The 23,622-nt window shown below is 39.9% G+C and overlaps 1 protein-coding gene across 2 annotated transcripts in view; it reads left to right on the top strand.

Annotated features, from left to right (window-relative positions):
- The window catches only part of Ranbp2 (RAN binding protein 2), an 84,100-nt gene that overhangs the window by 4,181 nt on the left and 56,297 nt on the right, over nt 1–23,622 (top strand). The window contains exons 2-6 of one of the 2 annotated variants that reach the window (XM_004651804.2): nt 14,446–14,513; nt 15,558–15,669; nt 16,550–16,702; nt 21,496–21,726; nt 23,095–23,240. In XM_004651804.2, the coding sequence (XP_004651861.2) occupies nt 14,446–14,513; nt 15,558–15,669; nt 16,550–16,702; nt 21,496–21,726; nt 23,095–23,240 (710 nt within the window). The remainder of the gene's footprint in view (nt 1–14,445; nt 14,514–15,557; nt 15,670–16,549; nt 16,703–21,495; nt 21,727–23,094; nt 23,241–23,622) is intronic. The other variant, XM_045147677.1, reaches the window with a different exon arrangement.

Below are 23,622 nucleotides of genomic sequence, written 5' to 3'. Positions count from 1 at the left end.
CCCTAATCTTTATTATTTCTTCCCGTCTACTAATTTTTGGTTTGCCTTGTTCTTCTTTTTCCAAGGCTTTAAGGCGAAGCATGAGGTCGTTTACTTGCGACCTTTCTAATTTCTTAATATAGGCACTTAAGGCTATAAATTTACCTCTTAGAACTGCCTTCATTGTGTCCCAGAGATTTTGGTATGTTGTGTTCTCATTATCATTTGACTCTATAAATTTTTTGTTTTCCTTTTTGACTTCTTCATTGACCCTCTCATCATTTAGTAGTGTATTGTTTAGTTTCCATGATTTTGTGTATGCTCTATAGCCTTTCTTGCTACTGATTTGTAGTTTAATTCCATTGTGGTCAGATAGAATGCAAGGAATTATTTCAATTTTCCGGAATTTGTTAAGATTTGCTTTGTGTCCTAATATATGGTCTATTTTAGAGAATGTTCCATGTGCTGCTGAAAAGAATGTATATTCTGCAGCCTTTGGATGAAATGTCCTGTATATATCTGTTAGGTCCATTCCTTCTATGACCTCATTTAGTCCAGATGCCTCTCTGTTTATTCTTTCCCTGGATGACCTGTCAATTGATGAGAGTGGGGTGTTAAAGTCACCCACCACCACTGTGTTTGGTGTTATCTGTGACCTTAGTTCTAATAGTGTTTGTTTGACGAATTTGGGAGCCCCCATGTTAGATGCATATATGTTTAGGATTGTAATGTCCTCCTATTGGAGTGTGCCCTTAATAAATATAAAGTGACCTTCCTTATCTTTCTTGACTAACGTCGGACTAAAGTCTACCCTGTCTGATATTAGGATAGCAACCCCTGCTTGTTTTCTAGGCCCATTTGTTTGAAACACCGTCTTCTAACCTTTCACCCTAAGATAATGTCTATCCTTTGTAGAAAGGTGAGTTTCTTGGAGACAACAAATTGTAGGATCCTGCTTTTTAACCCAGTCTGCAAATCTATGTCTTTTCGTGGGGGCATTGAGACCGTTGATATTAAGAGATATTATTGAAGGTGTGTATTTATGTTTGCCATTTTTGTGTGTGTGTGTTACTGGTTCTACTTGTGCTCTCTTCTGTTAACTGGTATTTGAGTATAGCTTGTTTTTTCTAGGTTCCTTATATGTGTGCTTTTCCTTTTCTTCAGCATGGAGGATTCTATCAAGTATTTTCTGTAGAGCTGGATTTGTCTTCAAATACTCCTTTAACCTGCTTTTGTCATGGAATGTCTTTATTTCTCCATCTATTTGAATGGATAACTTTGCAGGATAAAGTAACCTTGGTTGACAGTTGTTATCTTTCAGAACTTGGAATATATCACTCCAAGCCCTTCTGGCTTTAAAAGTTTGTGTTGAATAATCTGCTGTAATCCTGATGGGCTTGCTTTTGTAGGTAACTTGATTTTTCTCTCTAACTGCTTTCAATATTTTTTCTTTGGTGTGTGTGTTTGGAAGTTTGATTATAATATGGCAAGGAGAGGTTCTTTCTGGGTTTTGTCTGGCTGGGGTTCTAAAGGCTTCCTGTATCTGTATTGGCACCCCTTCCCAATTTGGGGGAAATTTTCCTCTATGATTTTGTTGAAGATGCTTACTATGCCTCTGGAGTGGAGTTCTTCTCCTTCTACTATGCCCTGAATTCTTATATTGGATCTTTTCATAGTGTCCCGATTATCTTGAAATTCCCACTCATACTTTTCTATAAGTTTGTCTTTCTCTTTGTTGGATTGCATTAGGTCTGCCACCTGGTCTTCTAGCTTAGATATTCTGTCCTCTCCCTCATCCATCCTACTGGTGAGATTTTCTACAGAGTTTTTTATTTCATTAACTGTGTTCTTCATTGCTAGTAATTCTGACTGGTTTTTCTTTATTATTTCTATTTCCCTATTTATGTCTTGTATTGCCTTCTTTATTTCATTAAATTGGTGTCCTGCCTCTTTGATTCCTTTGATTTCCTCTTTGATTTCTTCTTTGATTGTTTTCATGTGTTCTTTGACCTCTTTGAACATATTTATAATTATTCTTTTGAACTCTTTCTCAGGCATTTCCTCTAACTCTTTCTCACTGGAGGACATTTCTGATGCATTAATACTTTTAGGTGGATTTATATCGTCTTGCTTTTTAGTGTTTCTTGTGTTATAATGTATATATTTTTGCATCTTGGATTAAGTTAATGCTTGGATTTTCTAGCTAGCTGTGTATTCTTAGCTGTATCAATTGATTTGATGTAATATATTTTCAGGGTAGGACCTTAAGGTATTAGGTGTGGCTCTTAAGACTCTCAGAGTATCTACAAAGATGTTCTTAGGGGTTGAGTTTCCCTGCTATAGGAGTATTTAAGCAGGCTGAGTGGAATAAAATACAGGTAGATTCTAAAATTTAACTAAACACTGTACACATTCAATCAACAACAGCCCCGAGTATGTATGCAAGAGTAGTTATTATAATGACCTCTATCAACAAAGAGGTTTAGATTTCTGGTCTGTTGAGGTATCCAAGTCAGCTTGTGACCAAGTGAGACCCTTCCCTGGTGCAATCCCAGTTACCTTGGGTGATTTTGGTCTCAGTCAAGTTGCTGCCGGGTCGTCAGGCTGCTGTTCTGATTTCTGGAGCTGGGCACTTGCTTTTCCTACGGGGCAAACTGAGCCGCTGCTGCTGCCTCTGCTGCTGCCGTAGCTGCCACCACCGCTACTGAAGCTGCCACTGCCGTGTCCACCGCCGCTGCTCCCCCCGAAGCCGCTGCTGCTCCTGGGTCCGCTGCTGCTGGGGCCGTTGGTACCGGTGCTGGAGCCGCTGAAGTTGCTGTCGAACTCTGCTTCTGCTTGGGTCCCGCTGTCAGCCCAAGTTGGTGTGGCCGTGTCCCAGGCCGCTGCTGTGTTCGCTGGAGCTGGGTTCAGGCATTGGGGGAGGGGAGGGAGCCGCGGCTGCTCTGGTTGTCTCGCTGCTCCAAGTGTTGTTCTACCTCGTGGTCTGCTCCTCCGCTGCTCGCTGCCACTCTCCCCTCACGTTTCCCGAGTTGCGGAGAGCGTGGTGTGAGGGGAAAATCCTGCACCTGGCTTTTCCTGCGGCTCGAGCCGATAGTCTAGCGGCTTTCTGCTGCGCCACGGCTGCGGTGGTTGGCCGAGCTGCCGGAGCCGCTTTTCCCGCCTGTGCAGGCTCTGGATGCTCTGTAACTCTTCTACTTCTCCGCTGCCGCCTCAATTTCCTATACACCTCACTTTTTAGTAAAGGTGTGTATTTTGCTGAGTTTTTTTGGTCTTTTTCCCCCCTAGGCTGCTTTGGCGTGGTACCTACGCCGCCATCTTAACCGGAACGTGCAGTGGATTTTGACTGAGTTTTCCTGGATCTGCTGTTTACAAACTTGATTTAAGACAGTTAATCTCATCGGTATAATGGATGAAAAAAAATATATGATTCATAGTATTTTACAGTTCATTATTTTTATGGTTGATAAAAAGACATCTGTTCAAGGACTCTTCTTGGCAAGGGTCTGTGAGGGTAAAAATCCTTAAGAAAACTTACAATTGTCTTTTTACTGTAACTATGAGATTACATTTTGTGTCCTCAAAAACTCTGTAGATACTGAGGTCTGTAGAGATTACAGATACTTGTCCAGGATCTAATAGGTGCTTACCAGGATTATATCCATTATCTTAGTTAGGACCAATGGAGTAGTTTACAGTTTAGTCTCCTGGCGAAGAAGAATGAATACCTATGTACAGATTATAAATTGTAACTGTTACCTAGTCTAATAAATTGGCATATAACAATTAATCTAAAACAGAACAGTCTGGTGTAGGATTCTGTAACTTCCAAAATAACTATTTTTTTTAAGCAAAGTTAGAATTGTCATGAGATTATTTGGGGGGTGGGGAGAGGTGGGATTTGAGACAAGGTGTTTTCCTAGTCTGGGCTGGCCTCAAGCTAGGAATCTTACCCCAGCCTCCAGAATGCTGGGACTTCAAGCATGTGCCTGGATTGTTTATGACATGGTTAGGGGAAACAGTGACTGAGGTAGAAGTTAGAATGTTTTTCACCTATATAACTATATAACTGGGATGGGAATAATATTTTTTTTTAAATGTTTTTGAGGTAGAGTCTTGCTCTAGCTGACCTTGAATTCACTGTGTAGTCTCAGGCTGGCCTAGAGTGCACAGCAGTCTTTCTGTGTTTGCCTCTTGAGTGCTGGGATTAAAGGCATGTATCATCATGCCCAGTTCAACTTTTTTTTTGGGGGGGGGTTTCAACTAGAGTCTCACTCTAGCCCAGACTGACCTGGATTTCACTATGTAGTCTCAGGGTGTCCTCGAGCTCATGGTGATCCTCCTACCTCTGCCTCCTGAGTGCTGGGATTTAAGGCATGCACCACCATGCCTGGCATAGCTCAGCTCATCTCAGCATTTTATTTTTATTTTTATTTTATTTTATATTGTGAGACAGAGCTAGCGACCTAGAGGGTGAGAGAGAATTGGTGTGCCAGGCCCCAGCCATTGCAGTTGAACTCCAGACACTTGTGTCATCTAGTGGGCATGTGCCACCTTGTGCTTGCCTCACTTTTGTGCGTCTGGCTTATGTTGGATCTGGAGAGTCAAACATGGGTCCTTAGGCTTCACAGGCAAGTGCTTTAATGGCAAAGCCATCTCTCCACCCCTCAACATTTTTTTATTGTTGGTTATTATGGCTTCTTTTTACTTATAAGAGTTTTATTTTAATCATTGTTTTTCATTGAACAAGATGAAGTCTTTTACCTTAGAATTTGAGAATTTAAGTTGAATATGGATGGTATAACTTTGGAGCACATGAGGTTCTTTAAAACATTTTGAGTGAAATGGCAAAGGGTGCTTTGGATACCTTGACAGTAGATTATGGTGGGGGCAGAAGCAGATGAGAACAGAAAGACAATAGTATTTACTTCTCTATTGATTTGACAGAGGCTGGCCTGGTGTGGCTTTATAGATCATATGCCTTCTGCTGTTGTCTGTCTTCTGTCTTCCCATTCTTCTCTTTGTGCTTTCATTTTTTCATCTTGTTTTGCTGTTTTCCCACTCCATCACAATTGTTTTTACCCTTGTTGATAAGATTTATCCTACTTTCATACTTTCTCAGCTTCCAAGTAGTTTTTTTTTTTCCCCCAAGGTGGGTCTTGCTCCAGCCTAGGCTGACCTGGAATTCACTATAGTTTCAGGCTGGCCTCAAACTTACAGTTGTCCTCTTACCTCTACCTTCTGAGTGCTGTGGCTAAAGGCATGCTCCACCATGCCCAGCTAGTTAGGTTTTATTTAGTTGGTTTGCAGTTCTGCACTTAATTCCTACTACTCAGAAGAGATTTGGTAATTTATGTATTCCACTATTTACACATCTATACTTTGTAATTCCTTTTTTTATTTTTTCTTTTTGGTTTTATGAGGTAGGGTCTCACTCTAGCCCAGGCTGACCTGGAATTCACTATGTAGTCTCAGGGTGGCCTCAACCTCACTGTGATCCTCCTACCTCTGCCTCCCAAATGCTGTGATTAAAAGTGTGCACCACCACGCCAGGCCATACTTTGTAATTCTTGATTCCAGGCTGGCCTCAAACTCAATCACAGCAATCCTACCTGTGCCTCCTAAGTGCTGGGATTAAAGGCATCTGCCACCATGCCTGGTTTATACTGTATTTCTGAGCAAGACAATTCTGTTCCTGGCATTACCTCCCCCCCTGCACCCTCCTATGTTAGTTATTTTCTACTGGCTTTATACTGTGTATCTTCAGAACTTTGTCTATAGGCATTTATTTCCCCTCATTCTGCTCCTACTTGCTGTAATTTTTGGTTAAATGAATACTTAGGATGAAGTAAATATTTTTTGCACTTGAGATGCTCAAGTTCTGGAGGTTATTTTTTCCTTGAGTTTCTTATTTGTTATATTAGGAATTCTTTACTCAAACTCAGCCAATTAAACTCTGAAGTAAGAGCATATAATCCTATCTGTTTTAGCTTAATAACTTTTTTGAGAGGGGATAACATGGTCTTGATTTTGTTGTCCAGACTGATCTCAAGCTACTGGACTCAAGCGATCTCTAGTTTTAGTCTTCTAAATAGCTAGAACTACCTGGAATATTCTTTGCTTCAGTCTGGGATGATTTCCTTTGTCTTTGTTATACAGCTCTATTGTTGGGACTTTTGCCCAATCATTGCCTTGAGAAATCTTTTCAATGTTTGATCCTGTTTCTTTTTATCTTATAGTATTTAATCCCAGCCTTTGGGAGGTACAGGGCAAAAGGATCCATACAAGTTCAAGGCTAGGCTAGGGTACTGTTGCAGTTAGCTTTGTGTTGCTGACAGAAAACATCCAACCAACAGCAGTTTGTGGGAGGGAAGGTTTATTTTGGCTACAGACTTGAGGGGAAGCTCCATGATGACAGGGGAAAAATAATGGTATGAGCAGAGGGTGGCCAACAGCAGCAAGAGAGTGTGCCAAACACTGGCAAGGGCAAGCTGGCTATAACACCCATAAGCCCGCTCCCAACAACACACTGTCTCCACAAGGCTCCAGTTCCCAAATTGCCACCAGCTGGGGACCTAGCTGTCAGAACACTTAAGTTTATGGGGACGCCTGAATCAAATCACCACAGGAACATAGTTCTAGGCTAGCTAGGGCTCCAAAACCCAATGAGTAAAATCATAGAACAATGATAGCATTTACAGAACAACAATTACCATTGAATGTAAAATTGAATAAAGCCAGAGACATTTATTTTGTAATAAGACAGTGGCCATCACTCTTGTAGCTGAAATTCACTATGTAGTCTCATGGTGGCCTTGAACTCATGGTGATCCTCCTACTTCCACCACGCCTGGCTTGTTTTTTTTAATTTTTTATTAACTTTATTTCAGAGAGAGGGCTGGAGGGAGAGAATGGGCGTGCCAGGGCACTTGGCAGCTATAAACACTACAGATGCATGTGCCACCTTGTGCATCTGGCTTACTTGTTACTTGGGTCCTGAAGGATCGAACCTGGGTCCTTTGGTTTCATAGGCACATGACTTAACCTCTAAGCCATCTTTCCAGCCTGTCTTACAGCTTTTTTGATATAAATTGTGCTTTTTTTGTGGGCTTTTTTTCCCCCAGGTAGGGTTTTATTCTACCCCAGACTGACTGTAGTCTCAGGGTAGCCTTGAATCCACACCAATCCTCCTACCTCTACCTCCCATATGCTGGGATTAAAGGTGTGTGCTACCACGCCTGGCTTCTGTGGCCTTCTTAATGCCAGCAAAGATCAGTTTTGTTCTAAGGATGTACTTTTTTGGGGCTTTGTTGCATCAATGGCTTCTCAAGGTGATGTCTTTGTTCTTACTGGCTTTTGTGTAGAATACAATGGCCTGATCTGTCTTCCTCCCAAGCAGATCATAGAGATTGATCCTAGTCTTGTACTTTACTTGCTTTTCCATATTATGATACTGGGCCCACTTATGAAAGAAATTCTGCCCTTTTCAGCATTACACTTTTTAAATTTGTTCTTCTGTCACTAGTGTGACAAAGAAGTTCCCACTTGGAAAACAGGGATCTCACGTTTTCACCCTTCTCCATTGCACATGCTGGATAAATGCTCTACCACTGAGCTACATCACCTAGCCCCCCAATTGACTTTTCTAATTGTTTATTCTGACATATATGTTGAACTTGGACTATACATTTGTGTCATAGGTGTGTGTGTGTTACTGAGGATTAAATTCTTGGGTCTTGAATATATTACTGTTCAGATCAGCACTCTACTACTGTGCTCTGTCCCCAGCCTGAATTCATATTTTACTTTTGCTAGCTCTTGTGGACTTTGGAATAGAAAGGAAAAAGCCATTAGAGAGAATGGGATGCTCAGCTTCTGAGTGGGAAGCTCTTAGCACTAGTGACAAAAGAACAAATTAAGAGAGATGATTTTATATTTTCCTTTCTAATCTAGATGTCTTTTACTTCTTTTGCTTGTCAAATTACCACAACTGGAATTTTCAGAAAAATGTTAAATAGTAGCAGTAGAACAGACCTCCCTTTTCATATTATTTTATGAGATGTTTTCAGGCCTTTTGCCTTTGAGCTAATAATGTTAGTCGTGTGGCTTTCCATATGGTCTCTATCATTTTCAGAAATTTCACCTGCATCCCTGGTTTTCTTTTTCTTTTTTATTTTTTTAAAATTTATTTATTTATTTATTTGAGAGCGATAGACACAGAGAGAAAGACAGATAGAGGGAGAGAGAGAATGGGCGCGCCAGGGCTTCCAGCCTCTGCAAACGAACTCCAGACGCGTGCGCCCCCTTATGCATCTGGCTAACGTGGGACCTGGGGAACCGAGCCTCGAACCGGGGTCCTTAGGCTTCACAGGCAAGCGCTTAACCACTAAGCTATCTCTCCAGCCCTTTTTTTAAAATTTATTATTATTATTTTTTTTCATCCCTAGTTTTCTGAGTACTTTGTTGGGCCATATGTGGTGACACATTCCTGTAACCCTAGCACTTGGGAGGTGGAAGCAGGCATATCAGAAGTTCAGTTGTCCTTGGAGTTTGAGACTGTATAGGCAAAAAAAAAAGCTGATTAATCAGTTATGCCAGGCTTTGCAAGCAATTTTTTTTTTTTTTTTTTTTTTTGGTTTTTCGAGGTAGGGTCTCATTCTGGCCCAGGCTGACCTGGAATTCACTATGTAGTCTCAGGGTGGCCTTGAACTCATGGCGATCCTCCTACCTCTGCCTCCGAGTGCTGGGATTAAAGGCATGTACCACCACGCCCGGCCAAACGAGTTTTTTTTTTGTTTGAAGTTTCAATAAAGATTTAATTCTCTCCAAATTCATATAAAATTTTATCTTAATTCTTTTTAAATTTATTTTTATGGACATGTTTTGGATGTAAACATCACATGTTGCTACTATCCTTTCCCTCCTCCCTGACCCTTTTCTGAAGAGGCCTTCCTTATTGGGGATGCAGGTCAACCCCATGAGGATTGTGGGTCTTGCATTATGGGGGCAGCAGTCAGTTACGGGAAGAGGCAGTGTCTGATGTTTTTATGCAGTAGCTCATAAACCAGATAATCTTTCTGTGATTCAAATAGGAAGGGCTTTCAGGGAGATTATGATTAAAAATGCTCAGAAAACTAGGGATAGTACATAAATCACATGTTGCAGAGCAAAATAGGAATATCTCAATCCAGGTCTGTTAGTGAGGAACAACAATCTAATGATAAAATAAATTACCCTTCACAGAGATTGGAAGAACTGACAGAAAGGATAAAAAAAAAATACTGGGGGTGTGGTGGCGCATACCTATAGTCCCATCAGTGTGGAGGCAGAGGTGGGAGGATCATGTGAGTTCAAGGCCACCCTGAGAGTACGTAGTGAATTCCAGGTCAGCCTGAACTAGAGGGAAGCCCTACCTTGGAAAAAAGAAAAAAAAAAAAAAGAAACCAAAACAACAACAACAAAAACCTGAGTGCTTGACCACCCAAAGCCAGTACTATTCTGGCACTTCTTGCTTAAGATTGCCCCCCCCCCCCCCCCCCCCCCCGTAGGGTATCACTCTAGCCCAAGCTGGCCTGGAATTCACTGTGTAGTCTCAGGCTGGTCTTGACCTCATGATAATTCTCCTGCCTCTGCCTCCCGGGTGCTGGGATTAAAGACACTTGCCACCATGCCCAGCACTTGCTTCAGATTTTTAAAAGTTAGGATTGGGGCTGGAGAGATGGCTTAGTGGTTAAGGAGCTTGCCTGTAAAGCCAAAGGACCCAGTTTCAGTTCCCCAGAACCCATGTAAGCAAGATGCACAGGTGGCATATGTGTCTGGAGTTTGGTTCCAGCATGTCTCTCTCTGTCTCTCTCAAATAAAAATATATTTAAAAAATAAGGATTAGACAGCTTTACTTCCAGTATATTTATGCTGAAAAATCAAGATAAAGTGAATCTTTAACATTCTGTTAAGACTTCAGTTTTCTTTCTCCCCTGAACGTGATTTTCTCCACCTGCTTTTAGACTCTGGTTGGGCTATAAATAATATGCAAAGGACAGATGAAGTGCTTTTGGAGAGGTAGATAGGTGCCTTGTCATGTTACTTCTGTGTGAACATTTGGGTATTTTCATTATGACAGAAAGCAAAATGTAATTTTTGTTTTATTTTTTTAAATGATACTTCAGGACTGGAGAGATGGCTTAGGGGTTAAGCGCTTGCCTGTGAAGCCTAAGGACCCCCGGTTCTAGGCTCTATTACCCAGGACCCACATTAGCCAGATGCACAAGGGGGCGCATGCATCTGGAGTTCGTTTGTACTGACTGGAGGCCCTGGCACGCCTGTTCTCTCCCTCTCTGCCTCTTTCTCTTTCTGTCGCTCTCAAATAAATAAAAGTAAACAAAAAATTTTAAATGATCCTTCCTTTCCCACAAAAGTTATTGATACCTTGTAAGTTATTCTTTGTGTTTCTAATGTATGAAATGTGGAAGTACAAAGTAAAATTGTAGAATAACTGATTCTTCATCTAAACAGAGAAGAAAAGTTTTCTTTTGGTCTCTGAATTTCTAGTTAATGTCTAAGGGAGTGTGTACTTTTTCAAAGAGTGCCATTCAAATCAATCAGCAGTAGGGCTAAAATTCCAAAAATAATAGCCACAGTGAAATTAGATTTTATAGTTATGCATAAACCTGAGGTTTGTACCTGCAAAGTCACATGGTGAAAGCTACAAAAATTCTTTAAATACTGTTCTATAATTCAGAGGTAATTACTACTATCATCATTACTATTTTTTTGTTTTTTCAAGGTAGGGTCTTCTTCTAGCCTAGGCTGACCTGGAATTCACTGTAGACTCAGTCTGGCCTCAAATTCATGGCTGTCCTCCTCCCTCTGCCTCCTGTGTGCTGTTATTAAAGATGTGCACCACCATGCCTAGACCAGAGGTAATTATTAATGTACATTTGAAACTACTAATCTATAGATTTCTTTACTTACATAGCATATAAGATTTCTTTACTTACATAGCATATAAGATGCTTGGTAGCTATAAACTATCACCCTACAGATAGAAGAACATTGTCCCTTTTTTTGTTTTTGGTTTTTCAAGGTATGATTTCCCCCCCCCCACCCAAGATAGGGTTTCACTCTGGTCCATGCTGACCTAGAATTCACTTTGTTGTCTCAGGGTGGCCTCGAACTCACGGTGATCCTCCTACCTCTGCCTCCCGAGTTCTGGGATTAAAGGCATGTGCCACCACGCCTGGCTTCAAGGTATGATTTTGCTGTAGCCTAGGCTGACGTGAATTCACTCTGTAGTCTCAGGGTGTCTTGGAACTCAAAAGCAGTCCTTCCTCCTACCTCTGCCTCCCAAGTGTTTGGATTAAAGGCATGTGCCACCACGCCCGGCTCACATAATCTTGTTTGTAGCTGCTTTCTGGACTTTGAGGTTTATGGGAATGATGATCCAAGATATGGACTTGGTTTATTGCCTGAGGAATTCAAATTTTATTTCCACCACACCAGGGCCTCTAGCCACTGCAAACGAACTGCAAATGTGGGTATTGGGGCATTAAATGTGGGTTGTTAGGCTTTGCAGACAAGCACCTTAACCACTGAGCCATCATTTTAGCCCTATTTCCACCTTTTTTTAAAGCATGTTTTTAATTTTTATTTTTTTTTATTTGAGAGAGTGGGGGGAGGATGGGTGTGCCAGGGCCTCTAGCCAGTGCAAATCAACTCCACATGCATGCACCACCATGCGCATCTGGCTTACATAGGATCTGGGGACTCAAACCCGGGTCCTTAGGCTTTGCAGGCAAGTGCTTTAATTGCTAAGCCATCTCTCCAGTCCTATTTTCACCTTTTTTTTGGTTTTTCGAGGTAGGGTCTCACTTTGGTCTAGGCTGACCTGGAATTCACTATGTAGTCTCAAGGAGGTGGCCTCAAACTCACGGCACTCCTCCTACCTTTGCCTCCTAAGTGCTGGAATTAAAGGTATGTGCCACCACACCTGGCTCTATTTGCCTTTTGAATAGTTTTTCATTTAAAAAATATTTTTATTTATTTATATGTGTATTGTGGTGGGGCCAGTGGGCTGGGTATACATACCTCAGTGTGTATGTGGAGATCAGAGGACCACTTCAAGGTGGCTGTGCCCCACCTTCTTTGAGACATAGTCTTTTGCCATTGCAAACACACTGTCAAACTGTAAAGAAACATCAGTCTAGCTAACCCTGTAGGTCAGTGATCCTCCTACCTAAGCCTCCCTAGCATGAACCACCACACTTGGCTCCATTCTAATTTATAAGTGTAAAATATGGTCTGTAAAGAGAAATAGTATATGGACCTGGGAACCTCCAGTGTACTCAGTGAACCTGAAGTACTTGCTTGAGCTTTCCCATGTAGGTTAATATGTGGTAAGGAAGGAAAAATTTCTGATAGACCTCTCCTCCCTCAGAAGAGCCAATTTTTAAAATAATGAAAGAGGAACTTGGACATGGTGTCTCAGGTTTCCATGGTGGTCTGAATTGTTCACAAAGAAGCAGATAGAGAGAAAGTGAATATGGGAACATCAGGGCTTCCTGCCATTGCAGAGGAACTCCAAGCACATGTGCCACTTTGTCTGGCTTTATGTGGGTGCTGGGGAATTGAATGTGGGCCTTCAGGATTTGCAAGCAAGTGCCTTTAACCGCTGAGCCATCTCTCTGCCCCTCCTTAAATTTATCTTTCCTCTGTTAAAATATTTTTGTTTGAGAGGAAGAGAAGGTGAGCGACAGGTGCATATGGTTATACCTTGGCATCTGTTGCAAACAAACTGCAGACATTCCAAATGCATGTGCCATTTTGTGCATCTTGGGTTTACTGGGGAATTGAACCTGGATCAGCAGGCTTTGCAAGCAAGTGCGTTTAACTGCTGAACCATGTCTCTGGCCTTGAGTTTACTTTCTTCTTATTTAAAAAAAAAATGAATTTAGCTGGGCTTAATAGCACATGTCTTTAGACCCAGCACTTAAGACAGAGGTAGGATCACTGTGAGTTGGAGGCCACCCTGAAACTACATAGTGAATTCCAGGTCAGCTTGGACCAGAGTGAGACCCTATCTCGAAAAACAAAACAAAACAAAAAAATAGACAAAACTTATTGACAATCTTCATGCAATGTACCCTGATCATAGTCCCCCTCCAACACCTGCCTTTGTTCCCTCACCACACTGAACCCCATCATCTTTCCAACTACATATTTCCAACTCTTCTATTTTGATACTTTTTTTGGGCTTTCCTCTATCATGCTTGACAACATCTTGATAAGCCCAGTATTATGTAATAGGTCTTATGCAGGTAATGACAGCTCCTGTGAGGTCATGAATGCATTGGCCACTTTTTGTCTGGAAGTTAGTGTTCCACAGTGCTCCTTCTTATGCTTTTGGCTCTTACATACTTTCCATCACCTCTTCTGCGATGGTCTCTGAGCCTTGGAGGGTGTGATAGAGGTCTCATGTAGTATATAGAACATCCAACTGTCATTTCTTCTTGGCACTTTGTGGAGTTTTGTGTTTTCCCAGTAGTTCTGATCCTTACTGAAAAAGAGGAATCTCTCTTAACTAGAAGTGAGAGCAGCACTAATATATAGGCATAAACATAAATACTTAGAGGCCAATTTGGTGTGGGCATATGTTCATTAAACCAAACAGTAGTAGTATTTGCCCCCTGTGGGTTATGATCTCTCCCGCTATAGTCTCTTAAAAAATCTTTATTATTTGTAAGTAGAGAAAGATAGAAGAAAGAGAGAATGGGCATGCCAGGGCCGTCAGCTGCTACAGATGAACTCCAGGTGCATACATCCATCACTTTGTGCATCTGGTTTTACATGGTTTCTGGGTCATTGAGCTTTTGACTAGGCTTTCAGTATCAGACATGAATTCCTTCCTATGTAGCAGGCTTCAGATTCAATCAGAAAGCACTTGGTCATGCAACTATTGCACCAGTGGACACATCTTACCTGGCCTGCTGGTTTTGTAGCTTGCACAATCCACTGCTGGCTAAGACTGCTGATGACGTTTCTTCCCCAGCAGGCCGCATGGCACTTTCTGGCATTGTGACAGCTAGTCAGGAAGGAGAAGGCTTCCAGCTGTGCTCCCAGCTTGATTTGTTGCTGTGATTGCTGTGTGTTGCAGCTGAAACATGTTTTCAGCAGTTAGGTTTTACCACCTAGTTCTGGTGAGCAACTAGGATCCTTGACAATAGTCTGTATTATTTTGGGGCCTTGGCCTCCTTGACCAACAACTCACTGGAAGGTAGTTGAAATTTGTTTTATTTTATGATAGGAATTATAAAGTTTGGATCATGACTTTTAGAATATACCTGCGTTTTTCAGGCAATGTATGAAAACATTAATATTCATGTTGATAAACTTGTTAGGACACATTTTTGTCCTTTTGAAAATCATCTATAGTACATCAAAATATGAAAAGTAAAACTGCTAATTTTTTTTTAGAAGTCAATGAAAGGATTCTATTTTGCGAAGCTGTACTATGAAGCTAAAGAATACGATCTTGCTAAAAAGTAAGTGCCAAACTATAAACATGCGCTCATTTTCCAACAGTTCCTTACCTCATTCTTTGTAGCAGGAGGAACTACTGAAGAATCTCATGATTTTAGCTAAGTGTACCCTGGAGTAAGGGATTCATCACTCTCTGATTGATACTAAGTTGAGCCTAGGCTGCTGTTTTTTGATACCAAGTAATTACTTGGTTTAAAACGCTATCTCTAGCCCGGTATTGGTGGTGCATGCCTTTAATCTTAGCACTCAGGCAGAGGTAGGAGGATCACCATGAGTTTGAGGCCACCCTGAGAGACTACATAGTGAATTCCAGGTTAGCCTGGGCTAGAGTGAGATCCTACCTCAACAAACAATCAAACAACAACAACAAAAAACCCACCATCTGTAAAAACTGCCCAGAGATAGAATTAAAGAGATCATGCATGCCTATCCAAATCATAATTTCTTCCCTGGTTAGAGATATTATACTTTAATTATCTGGAAGAAGTAACAAATAAAATTAAACTGTGGCTACTGGGCAAGAAAATTGCTTATTTAACAACTCTGACTCTAGTTAATATTTTGGGGTTCTCTCTCATTGATAATTCAAGAACTTGGTTATTTCTTAGTCTTTTGAACCACTCAAGTAGGATATTAGGAGGAAAGCAGATTATTAAAAGCATAGATTTAAAGAGGAGAATGGTGGTCACCAAGGAAAATGGAGTAGGAGGTGTAACTGGTTTCACTGGAATTGATCATGAGACATTAGGATACCTTTAGAGAATCTTTAGTATTTTATATTATTATAACTTTAAAGCTTTATATTATAGTTTATATATTAATTATTTACATGCAAAAATGAGTATGTTGTCATCTCTGTGGCATCAATGTATTGTTATCTACTTAAATATAATGAATACATTTGAGTTTTCTGTGTATTACATATTAAGACATGAAAGTAATTAATAATAAAAATAATTGGGTGGTCACTTTGGTTTATTCTTATGTCAGCATTTAAATGTCATTGTCAACTTAATAAAGATTATTTTTGTATTATTTTAAAACAGATATATATCCACATATATTAATGTGCAAGAGAGGGACCCCAAAGCTCACAGATTTCTGGGCCTTCTTTATGAAGTGGAAGAAAACACAGACAAAGCTGTTGAATGTTATAAGGTAATTGTAGGATTAAAATATAGCCTTTGCATAGCACACATGATACATACAGTAGTTTGTACAGTAACTAATTCATATATTTTATTGCTGTACTGAAAACAAGCATTAGTGCTAGTACTAAGTGATACAGTTTTGAACATACTATAAACTATTTGGGCCAAATTATATAATTTTTTTTCTTTTTTGTTTATTTTTATTTATTTATTATTTTTTAATTTTTATTTATTATTTGTTTAATTTTTATTAACATTTTCCATGATTATAAAAAAATATCCCATGGTAATTCCCTCCCCCCCCCCGACACTTTCCCCTTTGAAATTCCATTCTCCATCATATTACCTCCCCATCACAATCAATGTACTTACATATATATAATATCAACCTATTAAGTACCCTCCTCCCTTCCTTTCCAAATTATATAATTTAATACCTATAAAATTTTAAGTCTAACATGGTTGGAGCTGATGTTCTTGTGAATGTATTTTGTATGATTATCTAATTAGCATGATTTTTATTTATTTCTACAGAAATACTGGATACTTTTAACAACTTTGAAATAACATGGTCATCTAGGAATGAATTTTTTTTTTTTAATTTTTATTAACATTTTCCATGATTATAAAATATATCCCATGGTAATTCCCTCCCTCCCCACCCCCACACTTTCCCATTTGAAATTCCATTCTCCATCATATTACCTCCCCATTACAATCATTGTAATTACATATATACAATATCAACCTATTAAGTATCCTCCTCCCTTCCTTTCTCTACCAGGAATGAATTTTTAATGGTGATTTTCTTAACTGTAGATGACTATATTGTACTCTTAGTCTAATTTATCAATGCTGTTTTGTTTTTATTTCTTTTCTGATATCAGCGTTCAGTGGAATTGAATCCAACACAAAAAGATCTTGTGTTGAAGATTGCAGAATTGCTTTGTAAAAATGACATTACTGATGGAAAAGCAAAATACTGGGTTGAAAGAGCAGCTAAACTTTTCCCAGGAAGTCCTGCAGTTTATAAGCTAAAGGTAAACTCCCAAATCAAACAAATCATATTTTTATTAAAGGAGAAAATTAAAACATACTCTTTTTTTAAAAAAAATTATTTGGGGGGATAGGATCATATGTAATCCAGGTAGGCTTTAAGTAAACCTTCTATGTAGCAAAGGATGAATCTTGAACTTCGGATCCTCCTGCTCCACTTTTTTTTCTCCTTGAGGCAAGCCTAATAGACTGCCCCTTTTTGTTATGAGAGGCAGTGAGAGTTAAAAGTGTGTGTGCGCATGCACTCACGAGGGGTGTGGGGAGAGGGAGAGAATTGGCATGCCAGGGCCTCCAGCCACTGCAGTCACACTCCAGACATGTGTGACTCCTTGTACGCTTGTGTCACCTTGTGCATAGGGCTTTAGAGAGTCGAACATGGGTTCACAGGTAAGCACCTTAACAGCTAAGCCACCTCTTCAGCCCTGCTCCACCTTCTAAGGGCAAGATTACAGTCAGGTGCCCCAGGTCTGGTCTAGACAAAATCAGTTCTAATACTTAGAGTTCAAATTACTTCTCAGTATCAAACTTTATATATATTTTATGTGTGTATGTATGTAGATATTATATATATCCTTTTTCATTTTTGTTTTTCAAGGTAGAGTCTCACTCTAGCTCCAAAAAAAATTTTAAAAAAAGCAAAATATATGCTGTTAAGTAATGTTAAGAGAATGTAAGCTGGGCATGGTGATGCATGCCTTTAATTCCAGCACTTGGGATACAGAGGTTGGAGGATGAGTTCGAGGCCATCCTGAGACTACACAGTGAATTCCAGGTCAGCCTGGGCTAGAGCAAGACCCTACCTCGAAAAATAAAAAATAAGAGAGTGTGATATATGATACATTGTTAGATATGTACAGTGTTAAATGAACTATAAATACATTGTTTTTTAAAATTCCTTTCTTTTTTTTGATTTTTCGAGGTAGGGTCTCACTCTGGTCAAGGCTGACCTGGAATTAACTCTGTCGTCTCAGGGTGGCCTTGAACTCACGTCGATCCTTATACCTCTGCCTCCCCAGTGCTGGGATTAAAGGCGTGCGCCACCATGCCTGGCTTTAAAATTTATTTCTTTTAAAATTTTTATTTATTTATTTGAGACAGACAGAGAGAGAGAGAATGGCCACACCAGGGCCTCAAGCCAGTACAAGCAAACTCCAGACGCATGCACCACCATGTGCGTCTAGCTTACGTGGGACCTGGAGAATCGAACCAGGGTCCTTAGGCTTCACCGGCATGTGCCTTAACCACTAAGCCGTCCTCTCTAGCCCTACATTGTTTTTTTTTTTTTTTAATATTCTGCTCATTGTCATTATAAATAGTGCTGATAGAAGTTTTAGAGCTTTTTATTTATTTATTTATTTTTTACTTTTTTGTATTTCACTTCTTGTCTCACAACTTTAATAGAATATCCTAACTATTGTTGTTTTTGAGGTATGGTCTTACTCTAGCCCAGACTCACCTGGAATTCACTCTGTAGTTTCAAGCTGACCTCAAACTCGCAATGATTCATTCCCCTACTTCTGCCTACTGAGTGCTGGGATTAAAGATGTGTGCCACCATGCTCGGCACACATTTGAATTAGATTTCATAATTGTTTTTGTGTTTATACTATGTTATGTGTGTACATTTGTTCATGTGGGGTATGCAGGTGTTCATACTCCAGGCACACATGTGGAGACCAGAGGAGTTTGTCAGGTGTCCTCCTCTATTGCTTTTCTGCCTTGTCTCCCTGAAACATAGTTTTTCATAGACATGGTGCACCTTGTTTTACAGTTAGACTAGCTTACTAGTGAGCCACCTTAGTGCTGGGGTTACAGGCATGCATAGCCTTGCTGGGCTTTTCATGTGTGTGCTGGGGATTGATTTAAGAGTTTGTGAAGCAAGTTTCTTACCCACTGAGCCATCTCCCCAGCCCTGTAATGGTTTGCATATATTTCTAAAATTTTTATGTATTTGTTTGTATGAATTCACCAGAGTCTCTTTGCCAGTGCAAATTAGCACCAATGTACCACTTTAACTTTTTTTTTTAATTTTTTTTTAATTTTAATGCACCATTTTCTTTTTTTTGCGCCACTTTTTACATCAAGCATTATGTGGGTGCTGGGGAAGTGCCTTTAACTGCTGAGCCATCTCTCCAGACCCTTTATTTAAAGTATTTATTTATTTATTTATTTATTTATTTGAGACAGAGGGAGAGAGAGAGAGATAATGGGTGTGCCAAGGCCTCTAGCCACTGCAGATGAACTCCAGACTCATGTGCCACCATGTGCATCTGGTTTATGTGGGACCTGGAGAACCAAACCTGTGTACTTAGGATTTGAAGGAAGTACCTTAACCTTTAAGCCATCTCTCCAGACCCCCTTTTGTTTTTTAATGATTGCTTTATAAGTTTAGTGTGTATGTGTGTAATGGATGCATGTGTGTGTATCCCTGCTTCACCCATGTTGTGACAGGGAACACTTACTTGCCTGTAGTGGTCGGAGGGGAACATTGGGTGTCCCACTCCATTACTCTTCTGCCTGTTCTTTTTTCCTTTTTTCTCTTTGTTTTGGTTTCTGAGGTAGGGTCTCACTCTAGCTCAGGCTGACCTGGAATTCACTATGTAGTCTCAGGGTGGCCTCGAACTCACGGCAATCCTCCTACCTCGGCCTCCTGAGTGCTGGGATTAAAGGCTTGTGTCACCACGCCTTTCTTGAGCTGAAGTATCTTACTGATTTCAGAGCTTGTCTTTTGTTTTTTTTATGAGTTCCCATCAATCCCTGGTGTCTCTGCTTTCCTATGGGACCAGGGTTACATAATTGCATAGCCATGCCCAGCTGTTTATATGGGTCCTAGTATCAAACTTGAATGGTCTCTTCAGGAAGTATTCTTAACCACTGAGCCTTCTCTACAGCTCCTCTAATTTAAAAAAAAATTTTTTTTTTTGGTTTTTTCGAGGTAGGGTCTCACTCTAGCCCAGACTGGAGTCTCAGGATAAATTTTTTTTTTTTAACAATTTAACAAATAAAGTCCAGAGCTGCTTTGTACAGATTAAGAGAGTACAAATATGTTTGTGGAAATGACCCAGAATAGAGTCTGATGGTGGAAAGAAAAGGAATTAAGCTGATGGAGGGCTTTGTCTTTGCTAGACAGCAAGCAAGGAGAAGATGCATGCAAGTAGTGAAGGCAAAATGAAATTTACACTGGGTCCTTATTTTATTCAGTGAAGGGTAAGTTGAGGTCATGCTAAAAGTACCTGTTGAAGAAGATAGAGTATCTTTTTAGGGAGTAGAGAATAGGAGTCTGTTAGAAGTAAAATAGTATTTTGTTGTAGGTAGTATTAGTTTGAGGTATAAGATAATGAAAGTCATATTAATCTGGGTTTGAGATTTCCCAAATTCTACTTGCCCTACCCCCACTTGTTCAAATTTTTGTGTGTAAGCATAGAGAAAATGGTGTAGGATTCTTAGAAAAATGGAGGGAAGTAGGTGAAGTGATTTATGAATAAGCAATAACTGAATATTAAGGATTATTCCATTTTAGCTTGTGATAGAGAAGAAAAGTATACAGGTGTTCTGTCTGGATAGTTAGCATTTGGTGATAGAAATGTGCTGAAGGAGTTTTTCCACAGTATATGAGAGTATATGTGGCAGTTAGGGCACTTATGTCCTTAATGAAGTGGAAGGAGATGGTCTAAGTGATAAGAATAAAATACAGATTTTGAAAATGTGTCAGTAATAAATGCTAGTAGAATTTGGAGTGAAGCACACTGTTACTGAGGGTGGAGTGATTAAAGAGCTAAACAGCTAATCTGCCTATCTTTTAAAAATATTTATATATTTATGAGAGAGAAAGAGGCTGATAGAGAATGGGCATGTCAGGACCTCTAGCCATTGCAAACAAACTCCAGACACATGTGCCACTTTGTGCATCTGGCTTTTGAAGATATTGGAGAATTGAACCTGGGTCCTTAGGCTTAGCAGGCACGTGCCTTAGTGGCTAGGCCATCTGTCTCTCCAGCCCTCATCTACCTGTTTTGTGTTACCTTTTTAATGGCTAATGCTAATGACAGTTGTTAGGAAAAATGTTTACAAAATGTACAGAAAGAAAGCAGGGCACGGTGGCACAGCATAGCTTTGATCCCAGCACTTGGGAGGCAGAGGTAGGAGGATTGCCATGAGTTTGAGGCAACCCTGAGACTACATAGTGAATTCCAGGTCAGCCTGGACTAGAGCAAAATCCTACCTGTAAAAAATGAAACAACAACGAAATTCCCAAAACAAGAGTGAGGAGGTCATGAGTCCCATATGTGAGTTAAGAGAGAAAGCTAGCTGTTATGACAGAGGTGGTCATGACATGATAAATATTCTGTTCATTTAAGATCCAGTGGGGAAACAGTGTCTTTGGGAAGATGATGAAAACAGCAGCATAGAGTGAACAAGGTATTGAGTCTGATTCAGGGAGTTACAGAGCAGAAGTTAGGACCCTTTTTTCAGGATTGATTGGGAAAATCTTGGCTTTTGGTGGTGACTGAAGTATACAGAGTTTGACCTGATTTATAGTCTTGGTAGTCTCTGAGGTAAATATGGGCAACAATACAAGTAGTAATTCTGGATGCTTCTCTACACATAAAGTCCTTGAGCTTTACCTTTTCAAAATAAATCTAAAGGGGCTAACAAGGTATATAGGATGGTACTTTTGTTGGTACCTTCCTAAAGCTAGTTATTAGTACTTTGTTATGGACCATGGCTTGTTTGAAACTAAGCAGTTACTGGAAATTAATAATTTTTCTCCCAAATAGGAGCAACTTTTAGATTGTAAAGGTGAAGATGGATGGAATAAATTATTTGACTTGATTCAGTCAGAACTTTATGCAAGACCTGATGATGTCCATGTGAATATCCGACTAGTGGAGTTGTATCGTTCAAATAAAAGATTGAAGGATGCTGTGGCCCATTGCCATGAGGCAGAGAAGAACATGACTTTGCGTTCAAGTTTAGAATGGAATTCATGTGTTGTACAGACCCTTAAGGTAGATAAAAGCTTTTTATTTTATTTTTATTTATTCATTAGAGAGGGGGAGAGAGATAAAGAGAGAGTGGGAATGGGCGCACCACGGCCTCTTAACTACTGCAAACACACTTCTCATGCATGAGCCACAGTGTGCATCTGGCTTGCGTGGGACCGGGAGAATTGAACCTGGGTCCTTAGGCTTTGTAAGCATACACCTTAACCACGAAGCCATCTCTCCAGTCCGGTAAAAGCTTTTAAATTTTCTGTACTTCTGTATAGATGTTTCTGTATATCTCTTTGTCTTTAAAGAGTGCTCTCCAAAACTTGAATTTTTTTCATTATGTCAAACAACTGTAAAATGAAATTTTTACTAGGGTTGTTTTAATTTAAATAGATACTTTGGGAAAATGAATATAACATATATATTTGTATGTGTTTGTGTATGTGTGTGTGTGTATACATACATACATACATATATATGTATGTATTTAAAATGTTTGATTTTTATTTATTATTTATTTGCTACAAAAAGGCAGGTAGAAAGAAAAAGAGAGAGAGAGAGAGAGAGAGAATGGGCACATCAGGGCCTCCAGCCACTGCACACTCCTGATGCATGTGGCACCTTGTGCATATTGCTTATGTGGGTACTCAGGAATCAAGCCTGGGTCCTTAGGCTTCACAGGCAAACACCTTAATCATGAACTCATCTCTCCAGCCCTTCTGCCTTTTTTGTTTGCTTTTCAAGGTAGGGTCTCACTTTAGTCCAGGCTGACTTGGAACTCATTCTGTATTCCCAATCTGGACTTGAACTCTTGGTAGTCCTCTGACTTCTGCCTCCCAGGTGCTCAGATTAAAGCTATGTGCCACCATACCTGTTTGTTTTTTTTTTTCCCCCAGTTGTAAAAACAGTATAAAAACTGCTGGAGAGCCGGGCGTGGTGGCGCACGCCTTTAATCCCAGCACTCGGGAAGCAGAGGTAGGAGGATCGCCGAGAGTTCGAGGCCACCCTGAGACTACATAGTGAATTCCAGGTCAGCCTGAGCCAGAGTGAGACCCTAACTCAAAAAACCAAAAAAAAAAAAAAAAAAAAACTGCTGGAGAGATTGTTCAGTGCTTGCAAAGCCTGCCAGCTCAGGTCCAATTCCTCAGCACCCACATGATGCCACTTTGAAAAAGTAACTCATCAACTATTGTTTATTTGTAGGAGATCCTGGTACACCCATATATGCATACATGCACATATCTGTACAAACACATAGATACCAAATATATAAGAACGAATATATCTTCACTCATTAATAACTGGGCCCAGGAATTTGAAGATCAGTTTCCTAAAATTGGACCAAATTTTGCAACTTTTAGTTTTTATTTTTCTGTCTACAAATAGGAATATCTGGAGTCTTTACAGTGTTCGGATTCTGATAAGAGTAACTGGCGAGCAACCAATAAAGACTTACTTCGGGCCTATGCCAACCTTATGCTTCTTACACTTTCCACCAGAGATGTACAGGAAAGTAGAGAACTACTGGAAAGGTATGTTAATATTGAGTATACAGATATGTTAATATTGAGAATACAGCAGTGTAAGTTACAAATCTTCCCTTTTTTTTAAAAAAAAAAGTAATCAGTTCATTATTCTGAGCTTCTTTACAGCACCATTATTTCTATAATTTACCGGGAATTATAGTTAATACAGTGAAACACTTGAAGGAAGTAGTTTTATTTTATGGGAGATATTATAGTTTTGTTTGACTGATTTTTAAGTTTAGTTTTAATTAAAATTTTGCCTCATAATTAGTCAGTTTTGGCATAATCAGCAGGTCTTAAAATAAATGTTCTGACTGCTACAGTACATTTTTTTTATTTTTTACTTTTTTTTTGTTTTTTTGAGGTAGGGCAGCAGACCTGGAATTCA

The sequence above is a fragment of the Jaculus jaculus genome, chromosome 4 (genome assembly GCF_020740685.1).
Source record: "Jaculus jaculus isolate mJacJac1 chromosome 4, mJacJac1.mat.Y.cur, whole genome shotgun sequence".
NCBI lineage: Eukaryota > Metazoa > Chordata > Mammalia > Rodentia > Dipodidae > Jaculus > Jaculus jaculus.
This window is presented reverse-complemented; position numbering and strand designations above follow the sequence as displayed.